Below are 12656 nucleotides of genomic sequence, written 5' to 3'. Positions count from 1 at the left end.
GTATATGACAGGGTTCGGAGGTGTGCGGCTGTGAAGTGAATACAGGTGTATGAGGTTGAAACTGAGGGAAGGGAATGGCTGCAAAGGGTCTGGATGGGGTTGATAGTGATAATTGCAGTGGTTAGAGTGGAACCTTCTCGACAGTGTACCCCAACATCTCATGTATAGGGTCTCAGAATTGCCTTTCAGTCCCAATGAGAATAAGCCTGTGATTCTTGTGCCCATTTGTATGGCACATGCCAGTTGATTGCTGAGCCAGTGATGCTTATTGCTGTTAATGTGGCATTGTGCAGAAAGGAGCATCTACTACTGTCCTCATGCTGCAGGCAGACTCGTGCTCTTTGAGCTTATTTATTTTCATGCCATTGTAGGGCATCTGGGGGCAGAGATGGGTGAACAAGCAGAGGCAGCTGTGATTACACCATCCATGCTAGAAGAGGAGGAGCAACTGGAGGCAGCTGGGATGGAGAAGGAGAGGGAAATGCTGGAAAAGGTAAATTGGAGGTTGTAATCAAAGTTAAAATATTTCTGCCACCTCTGCCTATCTGTCACCGATAAAGCCAAAAATTGTGTCTTACTTTCTGCCTGTGGGTGCAGATTTGTTATGTTCACTTAACTGAATCATTGCATGCTTGGACCTGATTTGTTGGCACTTATAAAGTTGGGCAAGGCATGCTCTTAATTTTCTACAGCTATGCTTTCCAGAATGGAAATGGTTCAACAGAGTGCACTTCAAGTGAAATCAGTTTCTCAGAAACTGTGAGAGTTGTAATATTTTGTTACGGTCAAAGGACAACATTAACATTTTTTTATCTTATCAACAATGGATTTTTAAGGTGACACTGTCAGCTTACAACTTTGCTTTTTTTAAACTAACAAATTTATTTAACAATGTTACTAATAACACAAGTTTAATAAAAGCTTTAGAACTTCAAATGCAGTGCAGCTGTCACCATTTATCTGTGGGCCTAGAAGTACTGAATGTTTCCCTTTAAAAATGATTTGGAAAAGGGCAGTAGCTTCATAGTGAATTGGAAGGCAGTTCACAACAGTTTGTGAATTGCCCGTTTCACCTTTGTCATCTTCTGTTATTTGTGTACACTTGTTATACAGCAGCAGGGGAGAATAAGCTTTTCTTTAAATGGAAACATGATTATAGCACCACAAAAATTGGCTGGACTAGTTGATCTGAAGCTAAAATTTACCTAACATTGACCTGAAACTACTTAAAAATCTTTTTTTTTTTTTATTGACTACTTTTCAATTTGACTGTGTCCTTTTAAGCTTGAGTATTTTAAACTGTTATGGCTAGAAACTAGTATTTTATACATCCTGTAATTATAGCCTCTGGTGAATAATAGCCATAGCTAGAAATTAATACTTACGGCAATCATTCATCTCTAAATTTAGCAGTTTCTGAGAATGTCTACAAACTTTGTTACACTTAAAGTGGGGGTGAAATGAGATGATCAGAATGATGTGATTTTATTTTTATTTTTTTTTGAGAGAGAGAGACAAGATGGGTGAAGTAATACTTCTTTTGGACCAGTTTCTGTGGTGAGAGAGACAAGCTTTCAAGCTTACAACAGAGCTGTTCTTCAGGTTTAGGTATCTACCTGGAGTGTCACTGTTAAATACAAAATGGAACGGATTATTTAGCATAAGTAGTTAATACATATTTCAAGGGCCTATTCAAGGTGAAGTGGCCCATTAACACCCCTTCAGTTCTGAAAGGCTGGGCGGGAAGAAAAGGCAGCGTAGTGGTGTCAGGGTCATTAGTGGGTTATAGATTGTTGTAATAAACTATAAATCCAGTGTGTCTATTTCAGTGGTTCTCAACCAGGGGTATATAGAGGTCTTCCAAGGGACACTCAGCTCATCTAGATCAGTGTTTCCCAATTTGAGGCTTGCAGCCCCGAGGGTGGTCATGGGATGGGTTTAGGTGGGTTGCAAATGCATGGCTGGCATTAGGAGGTGGCAAGTAGAGCAGTTACCTGGGGCCCCATGCTTCAGCCCTGGGTGGCAGGGCTTGGGCTTGGGCTTCAGACAAGGTCTACAAGTGAAAAAGAGGCTCAGTATCGCAGTGAAATGTAAGTACAGTACTTATATTGCAATGAATTTATTTTATAAATATATGGTAAAAATCAGAAAATAAGCAATTTTTCAGTACTAGTGTGCTGCAACACTTTTGTATCTTAGTCTGATTTTGTAAGCAAGTAGTTTCTAAATGAGGTGAAACTGGGGGTACTCAAGACACATCAGATTCCTGAAAGGGGTACAGTAGTCTGGATAGGTTGAGAACCACTTGTCTGTTCAGTCCTTGATTTTTAATGTCTAGCAAAGTTATGAATGTAAGCTCCCAGTCTTGTCTTTTGAAAGTGTTGTGCAGATTTCCTTTGGGAATGGGGACTGGGAAGTCAGATATGGAGTGGTCATTTTGTGAAAAGCATTTGCCACAGGTGATGTGGTGTTTTTGTCTTTTAACATTTTTCTGAGTGTTCATTTGAGAGCATAGTGATTATCTGGTTTCAGCCACATAGTTGTTGTTGGGACATTTAGTGCACTGGATGAGGTTCATCATACATTGTGATGGATGCGTAGGACTTGCGGATCTTGAAAGGTGTGTTGTGGGGAACGGCAGTCGATCATTGTAGCAGTAGAGATCTGTATAAGGTTTTGTCTGTTGTTCTGGCAGGGTTCGGTGCCTCTTTGAGTTGATGTGTCCTGATCTGAGGAGAGCTTGCTTCTGATCAGGAGCTTGGAGAGGCTAGGATTTGTTTGAAGGCCAGAAGACGTGATGTAGGAAAGATTTCTTCCAGGATGTGGTCCTCATTGAGTATGGATTGTAATTGTTTTATGATACCCCATATGGGTTCCATTGTGGGCTGGTAAGTGACAACTAGGAGTGTGCAGTTGGAGGGAGTTTTATTGCTCTGTTGAAGTAGGTTCTCTTGGGGGTATATCAGTGGCCCATTCCTACTTCTTTGGTGGAGTGTCCTTGTTTGATGACAGTGGTTTTTGAATGCACCAAGGTAGTGGTTCTCAAACCTTTATACTTGTGGCCCCTTTCACATCGAAAGCTTCTGAATGCGACCTCCCCTCCCTCCTTAAATATATAAAAAAGTGTGTTTGATTTATAACACCATTATAAAGGCTGGAGGCAAAGTGGGGTTTGGGGTGGAGAGTGACAGCTTGTGACTCCCCCATGTAATAACCTCATAACCCCCTCAGAGGTACCAACCCCCAGTTTGAGAACCCCTGCGTTAAGGTGTATAGCCTAACGTTCTCGTCAGAGCATATTATGTGGAATCTGAGTGCCTGGCTGTAGATAAGATTTTTTTTGATGTGTTTGGCATGGTTACAGCATCTGTGAAGGTAGGTGTGGTGATCTATGGGTTTCTTATATATAGCTGTCTGTAGGATTCCATTTCTGAAACTGATCATGGTATCCAGGAAGCTGATGCTAGTGTGGCAGTGCTCTAGAGTTTAAATGGATGGATGATGGCTGTTGAATTTGTGGTAGAAATCTATGAAGTAGTTTAGATTGTCTGTCCAGAGAATAAAAATATCAATGTACCTTAGGTATATAATTGGTTTTGTGGTGCATTTGTCCAGATGGTTTGGACAAAGTGTTTGAATATAAAATTGTTATGAGTGAGTATGAAATGGATGAACTTGCTGATGTGTTTGGGGTAGATATCTGAGTGTTGCCAATTGTCTTGGGGTATATCTATAAATACAGTGCTGCAGGGGAGGAGCTGTACCAATATGCTGCACCGCTGCAGTGCATCTCGTGAAGACATCCTATGCTGATGGGAGAGAGCTCTGGAGGAAGTGAGTTAAAGCAAAAATTAAATCTCTAACTATAGTCTTGTATTTCCACGCTTATTACAATCATCTGTATTGAATTCTCCCTTATTTTTCCCATTCCATGCTTGAATGTGATCTTATGTTCAGCTGCATGGAAATTCTTATGTTTAATAAAGCCCAATCAGTTCAAATTTAGTGAGTACTAGAACTGTGTACCAATGTTTTATTGTGTCTTACAGTTTATGCAAGTTTTGAAATTGGAAATATCCAGGGCCTAACACACATGGCATCTTTTCTGATACCATTTTCAAGGCAAAGAGAGGATGAATTACCACAGTGGAGGTTAGGTGCAAAGACTCTGGGAGCATGCATATATTTATAAACTTTTTGGTAATGAGTCTATGAAGGACATAATATGCCAGTTTTGCTCATTAACTTTTTTTATTGCTTAAGCATTTTGGAAAAAATAGCAAACACATATTCATTAACAAGGATTCCAGATATGACGGGTTTGAATTTAAAATGTCAAACCTGCTTTATCTGACCAGGGCTTCAGTATAAATCAAATTCCTTAACTTATAAAAACAGAAATCTCTTGCTCTGATAACTCAAATAACTGAATTGATTTTCTTCAAACTCCCAAGTTAGAAAAGAGAAACGTCTGCTATGGAGTAATGATGAGATGTCAGTCCAGAGTAACAGTAAAAAAAGGACTTATAAAATGCCTTCCCAACCATTATTATTATTATGCTAGAATGTAATAAGACTGATTTTATTTTTAGCAGTCCCCTACAGTTCTTCTGAATCTACAAAATTCCTTTCTAGCATTGGCAACACTTTGTTTTCCTGTATGCCTTCCTGCTTCTCCCATCAGCTCCAGTATCTTTCAGGCAGGAGAGAGCCATTAGCAGGATGGGGTCCTGCTTAGAACCTGCATGTTCAAGAAGGCCTCATTTTTAGTTCTTGTCACTACTTTGCACCCCCTGCTAGGTGATTGTACAGCTGTTCAACAGAGGAGCCACTTTTCTATTCTATGTGCTGGAGGCAAAATGCTGCTTTGCAAAACTGTGAGAATACGAAATCTGATAAAAAGAATAGGGGGAAACATTCTGCAGTAAGAAACCTGATTGAAAAATCCTGCTGGGCGGAAGGAGACTGAATAGGTGGACAAAATGAGAGCCTATTCTGGACAAACTGAGTGAGTCAAAGGTTGTAAATGCTGCATGGCATTTAAAAGGCAGCTTTTGTCAACAAAACACACTGCGATGCAACTCTTAGCAGCAAAAATGTCCTGCTTTGGTGACAAAATAAAACCACCCCGACAAGAGACATAAGACTTTTGGAGCAAAATTTTTGTCGACAGTGTGCCAGAGTAGACACCGCGCTTGATTTTATCGCTTTAATTGGCCTCAGAAAGGTGTCCCACAATGCCCACCCTGACTGCTCTGGTCAGCAGTTTGAACTCCACTGCCCTGCAGCTGGGTAAACAACTCTTCCCCCTTAGAAGCCCCAGGAATTTTTGAAATTCCATTTCCTGTTGGCTCAGCATGGAGAGGTTTCATTGCATCTTCTCAGGTGACCATGGCAAGTTATTACAGCAAACATTCTCCCATTTGGACCACTACGGAGCTGCTGAAGTTGCTCAGTATATGGGAGAGGAGGCTGTGTAGTCCCAGCTGCACTTGAGCCGTAGGAATTTTGATAACTACGGGCAGGTTTCTCGAGACTTGTGTGAAAAGAGCTATTACCAGGACATGCCGCAGTGCAGAGCGAAGATAAAGGATCTGAGACAGGTGTACATAAGGCAAGGGAGCCAAGCCATCACGTCGGTGCTGCGCCTAAGACCTGTCAGCTCTGCAAGGAGCCGGACAGTATCCTCAGTGGTGACCCCACCACCAAGACCCCTGTGGATACTTTGGCGGGCCTGGAGGCAGTGGAAAGAGCACCTAACCCGGAGGAAAAAGTCACTGATGAAGAGGTGGAGTTAGATGATGATGTGGAGCTCCTGGTGGGATCACCTGGTGGAGTGGGCAGTCAGGAATTGTTCAGGAGGTGCCTGTCCAGTCTCAGCAATTGCTTTCTGGTGAGCAAGAAGCAGAAGAGGAGATGCCTGGTAAGTGGCTGTGGTTTGTGTAGTACAGAGGTGGGTTCAGTATATAGAAGTGTACAAAGCTGGCTGTGTTTCTGTGCGCTAGATGTTCCCCTGTGCAGCTAATCAGTACAGCAAAACAGGGTGTTGGTGCACGTCAAGATCTCATGGGAATCCTTCAGAGAGATCTCCAGAAAGTTTCCCAGAGGTACTCAGCAATCCTCTGCCAAAGGTTCCTTGGCAGCAATCCTCTGCCAAAGGTTCCTTGGCAGAGCTGCTTCATTCCTCCCCCCATTGCAGGAAACCTTCCCGTGCCATTTGGCAATCACTTGTGCCTGGACTAAAGCAGCACAGGGGCCAGGGCTGAAGTCACAAGTGTGTAGTAGATGTGCCCTCGCTTCCCTGCTTACCCTCAGAGGTGAGATCTGTTACACTTTTCCACAGGCAAGGTTAATTGTGGGAGAATTTTAGAATTTTTTCCCTACTCGGCTGCAATGCAACCCTTGCAGAATGCTCTTTCCCCATGTAGAGTGCCTCCCCAGCCAACAGTCACCATGCTTTGGGTGTTTGCTGAGATGTGTGCTTGCCAGGAGTCAGTGAGAAAGTGATTCTTATGTTACCAGAGGTGTATTTTACTGAAACGTTTCAATACTGCATGTGAATTTAACTATCATGCTTCTGTACATTGTTCCTTTTGCTTTCGGCAGATGTGGCCTTGAGGAACACCCCATGCACACCGTCCAAACATCTCTGCCAGATAAGAGAGTGCTCAAGGTGGAGCAAAGAAGACATGTTCCAGGAGAACACAAGGAGTGGAGGGGAAGGCGAAAGGCAGGACAGAAAAGATAATCAGGAGTTAAGGATGCTACTGAGTGGATGATTAAAGTAATGGAGGAGCACAAACAAACACTGAAGTCCTTAATGCTGCAGACTAAGCAGATCTGTGCCTGCTCTCCCCTGCAGCACATTCAGAACTCTTTCTGTGCCCTCCCCCCTCAACTCTGCCCACTCGTTTCTTTCCACTTTCTGGGACTTCTCAGTTTCCCCTTCGCTCCACCCCTTTGGAAACTTTCAAAATAACTGGACCTACGCACAGCTCTGAAAGTCTGTCATTCCCTGGTACCTCCTTACCTACCAAGAGTCTGTGTGTTTCTTGTGCAATAAAAGCAAAGTTTTTGAATGGTAACTCATTTGTCTCCTACAATTTCAGATAGCAGGCGCTACCAATATGTACATTCCAGTAAACAAATCATTAAACTACCTGCGTAAGGCCCCATATTTTACCATTGCTTTCCAGGAAAACTACATAGTAATCACAGAGATATATATTATTGGTTCTCATTTTCAAAGTCTTTCCTCAAAGCCTCCCTGATTCAAATTGCCCCCCCCTTTGATAGCCCTGGTATCTGGCTGCTCAAAATCAGCAGTCAAGAGGTCTGCCTTCACACTCCACTAGTGAGCAAACCTTTCACCCTTAACTTCAACAAGATTATGCAATGTACAACATGCGGCTATGACCATGGGAATATTATCCTCATTAAGGTCTAACCTACATAAAGGCATCGCCAGCGTGCCTTTAATCTGTCAAAGGCACATTCCACCTACTCAGCCTCTTGTTGAACCGCTCCTTACTGGTGTCCAGGTTTCCCATTTAAGGTTTCACGAGCCATGGAGCAGTCTGGTGTCACCAACTTCCACACACAGATCGCCATGTTCTTCTCCACCAGTAGGGGAGCTCTTATTCTGGTGTCCTTGTGCCGCAGTGCTGGGGTGAGCTCCGCACACAGTTCCAGAAAGGTGGCTTTCCACCTCCAAAAGTTCTGTACTCCCTGCTTGTCAGCTGAGACCTGTATGAGGATATTACCCCACCATTCAGTGCTTGTTTCCTGAGCCTAAAAGTGATGGTTCACTGTCTGCAGCTGTTCCGTAAATGCCAAAAGCAATCTAAAGTTGCTCCTATCCATATCAGACTGCTTGTCAGGCAACTGGGAGTCTTCTTCAGTTAGGAAGTTTGTGATTAACTGCACTGTCATCCATAATGTCTTCATGACAGTTATTAGAGCATAGGAGAGCATTTGGGATCCATCCCTTCCCACAGAGTTGGCAGGGTGAACTGCAAACATGGGCCATTGAAAATGCTGTAAAAGAAAGCTGGAAGCCCATGGAATGCTGGGACAGAAAACAATGCATCATGGGACATTGAGCCCAGTCCCAAGATGCACCATATCTACTCCACCTTCCCACAAGACCACACGGCAGACGGTGTCCAGCTGGACTGTGGGATAGGTACCCACAGTGCATTTCTCACACTGTTGATAGTGCCCCAGTTGTGGATGCACTCTGCCGACAGAGGGAGCGAGTGTGAACGTACAATACCCATTTTTAATATAAAAACGAGGAGTACGGTGGCACCTTAAAGACTAACAGATTTATTTGGGCTTCGTGGATAAAAGTGGGGTTTCTTCTTCAGAAGTGGAGGTTTTTACCCACGAAAGCTTATGCCCAAATAAATCTGTTAGTCTTTAAGGTGCCACTGGACTCCTCATTGTTTTTGTGGATACAGACAAACACGGCTACCTCTCTAATTTTTATTATAGCACTTGTTGAGAACACTGTAGTGTAGACAAGGCCTTGATCTTTAGGCGTCTTCCCTTGTATTAGCCTTCCCAGAGTTCCTTGTGACACACCTTGATAGAAGGACTCTGTCCATGCTCTGTTAAGAGACCCTCAATGGGGGATTGAGACTCAGAAACTCCCTTACACTTCATTTTCTATCAGAAGCTGAGAGGTTCTAATCTTTTTAGTGAAGTCTGTGTGAAATTATCCAGCCAACAGTCCACCAGTCAGATCATGTTTAAAAACAAGATTTATTAAAGATGGAGAGAAAATTGTAGTAGAATAGCAGAAACAGGATTTTCATAACATCTAGGCTTAAAGCTAAAAATAGATAAGGCATTCTCAGTTTAACAATAAAATTAAAAGAAAGCTGTACATCTCTTAATCAGTCATCTCACCCTGGCACAGCTTTTCCCTCCTGTGCATCAAACCCTCTTTTTCTTGATAGCCTGACAGTTGTGGGCTCTTTTTTTTGTAAATCCATCCCTCCAATTCCTCTCCAAAGCTCACCCTATCAGGGCAAAGAGTACATCAGCATTTCCACAATAGTAATGTGTGGTCAGGTGCACTGTCTAGAGGAAATGATGTGAATCTGTTTCCCATGCAGTGATTATTGCCCCATCATCTCTCATAGACTCATAGACTCTAGGACTGGAAGGGACCTCGAGAGGTCATTGAGTCCAGTCCCCTGCCCTCATGGCAGGACCAAATACTGTCTACTAACATCCTTCCATTTAGTTCTGGAAGATTCCCCACACCTTCTCCTCCCTCCTCTGAGAGCTTTTCAAAGGTAGTTGTAGAGCTATCCAGGTGAACATGGTTTTTAGATATGCTATTTTACCCCTCCTTGCAAATGTCTAGTATTTTGACTGCTTAGTGCTAAGCTTTATTTCCACTTTCTTTTTGTTTGGGTTTAGAAAAGTAATTCACAAATCTCATGGCTGAGTTTTTACTATAACTTTACTCTTATCAAATGCAGATACTACAGCTTCTCTGTTATGCAGGGGTACCTAAAGATGTTAATTCCAGATATATGTGTGACTGACTTGCTCTGCTTGGTAAAGTTAATGTGGGCTCTATCCACACTGTAAGTTAAGATTTGTTTGGCAAGTGTAGGAGCAGGCATCATTTAAAGGCTGTTTTGTTTACTGAGTATATGTCTAGAAAATTTATGTTGACAAACTATTGAAAGCAATCATACTAAAATCTAAGAAATTATGCACTGAAAACTGTGGGAGAGGAGTGTGTCTGTCCAAACCCTCTAAGGATACATCTTTGGTGGTGTGTAGTGTTCATACCCACCCAGCCCACCTCGCATGAGTATAAATAGCAGTATAGCTGGTGAGGCATGGCTTAGGCATGGTAAAAACACCTGAAGGCAGTGGGTATGTATGCAAGTATATACTATACATGCTCTCTACTCGCCCAAGCTGTCTTCCTATCTACATTGCTATTTTGGCCGTGTAGTGTCCTGCGGCTTTCCCGCTGCTGGAGCCTTTCCCTCTGAAAGAAAAGATTTCCCTAGCAGGGAAAGGCTCTGCCAGGAGGAGACAGCATGGAAAGGGTTGGGCTGCTCCTCTCTGTGGAGCCTTTCCCTGCCGCAGGCAGGGACAACTGACAGGCGGGAAAGGCTCTGTCGCCTCCCCATTGCTGAAGCATTTCCCCTCCATGGGGAAAGCTCTGCAGGGAGAGGCAGCTAGGAAAGGCCCTTGCGACTCTCTGCAGCCAGAGCCCTTCCCTGCTGCCTCCCTTGTACCAGAACCTTTCACTGAGGTTTAGCTACATGCCACGGTATGGTTGCAGCCTGCTTTTCACTGCATCATGTAGCTGCACATACATGACATGTATGCATGGTGGTGGCATGTAGTGTAGATGTAGTTTAAGTGTATAATTGGGAGGAAGGGTCTGTAGATGTGTAATACAATTGTGTCTGGCTTCAAGATGTACAGAACGGTTTTATTCATTTCAAAACAGTAAAAGCTGAAATGGCTAAAGATATGCTTTCCTTCTTTGTTTGCAAGGCTCGCATGTCCTGGGACAGAGACTCCAGTGAAATGCGCTACAAGAGGCTTCAACACTTGCTTGAAAAAAGCAACATATATTCAAAATTCTTGCTGACCAAAATGGAACAGCAGCAGCTGGAGGTAGATGTGTTCTAAATTTAAATGACAGAATTTGATGATGATGTGTTGTTAATTGTAGAGCACTGTAAATCCTAGTCTGCCACTAGGGAATCTTACAAAAAAATTTCCCTTGGTAGGAGCTTCGATGTCTTTGCCACCTTGTGGTTAAACCCAAGTAAAAATCCAGAAACCATTACAGCCGTATCTGTGTTACAGCTCCTTCTCAAGTGATTTTTTTTTTTTTAAGTTCCTAATATAGTCACAGCGGATAGATGCCACAGTCCTTTGCATAACATTGATATCATTTTAAAAATAATCTGAAGCCACCCCCAAAGAGTTTATATTCTAACTAAGGCCCATGATAACAGTAAATCATCAGAATTCTTATTAATGGTATCAGTCTGGGGGGATGTGGAAGAGAGGGAGAGGTCGGTCTCTTTACAACAAATTGAGAAGATATTTCAAAATAAGAGACAACGTTAAAGAAGGTGGGAAACGAGGCACAAGAGGATGATGGAGCAAAGATGTAAGGTAGAACAAGGAGCAAGAAGTGAAGTAAGAGTTGTGCAGAATATTTAAGGTTAAGAAATAAGCTTAAACTTGACACAAAAGGAAAGAGGAGGACAGTGAAGGAATTCAAGGGGATAGATGTGGTCAGCAGTGGGAGAGAGAACACTGATTTTTGGTAGACTATAAGGGCTTTTTCCCCCAAATAGTGGAGTTGTCAGTCTTTTTTTAAAAATCTGATTAGAACAATCTGCAGTTATTACACCTGTATAAATGCATACTCAGAAAGTGTATTTTGCTTAACATGTTTCTATTTTAAAAATTCCTTGCTTTTATTTTTTGCTCCATGTTACATGTAGAGAATTTTAACAGTATTTAACTTTTAGAAATCCTAGTTTCTTCAACATAATCATAAGACTGCTTCCTTTAAAGACACTGTAGTCCAGTTAAATTATCACTTCTGTTGTATTTGGAACAATGCAACATATAAAACTGAAAGTGTAGCTGCATATCATGCAAAAATAGATTACAGGGAAGGCGTACATTTAAGTCATTAGTTTATGTAAAATAAACTCTGAACTAGCTTACAAGCTTCAGCTTTTTTTGTGATAAAGCATTTGATATGCAGATTTTCTTTTGATAGAATTTTAAGTATCCAGCAAAAAGCAGTACAAATAATCTACTTACCCACTGCCAAGCAATTTCAGCTACTTACCAGCTTTCATCTTGGCACCATTTTAAAATGACTACAAAGCAAAACCAGTCCCAGCTTACATCGTTAATTAGATGGCTGTGTGTACTCAGTGTCTATTAGTATTTTTATAATGGATAGATTTATTGCAGCTGTTCTATACAAGTAAGAACTTGTTTTTAGGAGCAGAAAAGGAAAGAGAAATTAGAAAAAAGAAAGAAATGTTATTAAAAGCGGCAATGGTAAGATATGTTGGCTGTTTTCTACAAATTGCTTCTCCGGGATCTCCATGACAAATACCCTAAATTGATACAGTGACATGGGTTTAAGAGAGGCTGTAACCTTTCCTTGATTGGTAAATGTTAAAATTAAGTTAGAAGAAAATTTTTTTTTCCCGGTCTTTGGCCTTTACTGTTGAGTGTACGTTATACCATCATAAAGCCTTTTCCATGTATGTCTGTGTCATACAAACTGTCCTCTTAAGCAAAGCCATACTTAAACTTTTTTTTGAACAGTTGTACCTAGAATGGCTTGATTCTCTCCAAGGGGACCAGGGCTTTTTGAAATAACAGTTTTCAAGAATGATGTCAACATAGTTACAAACAATGTAACATGTCAGTGCTGATTATATCTTTCTCTTATCTATCCCTGAGATATTAGAAAATATTTAAGTTGATAATGCTTTTAAATATTCACTTTCTAGAGTCGGAATCTAACTGATGAAAAAGAGGAGAAATCTGGTAGGTTTATCATTAGGTTTTGCTTTTTGTCTATATTTAAGTATAGTTTTTATTAATTTTTGATGTAGCTTACCTAGTAT

The 12656-nt window shown here is 41.7% G+C and overlaps 1 protein-coding gene across 1 annotated transcript in view; it reads left to right on the top strand.

The window, feature by feature from the left end:
• Positions 1-12656, top strand: part of HELLS (helicase, lymphoid specific) — a 43322-nt gene that overhangs the window by 391 nt on the left and 30275 nt on the right. The window contains 4 exon segments of the mRNA XM_030569634.1: positions 372-493; positions 10537-10659; positions 12020-12078; positions 12542-12576. Coding sequence (XP_030425494.1) covers positions 372-493; positions 10537-10659; positions 12020-12078; positions 12542-12576 — 339 coding nt within the window.

This window comes from Gopherus evgoodei, chromosome 7 (assembly GCF_007399415.2).
Source record: "Gopherus evgoodei ecotype Sinaloan lineage chromosome 7, rGopEvg1_v1.p, whole genome shotgun sequence".
Lineage (NCBI taxonomy): Eukaryota > Metazoa > Chordata > Testudines > Testudinidae > Gopherus > Gopherus evgoodei.
Note: the sequence above shows the minus strand (reverse complement) of the source record. Positions and strands in the feature narration are given on the sequence as shown.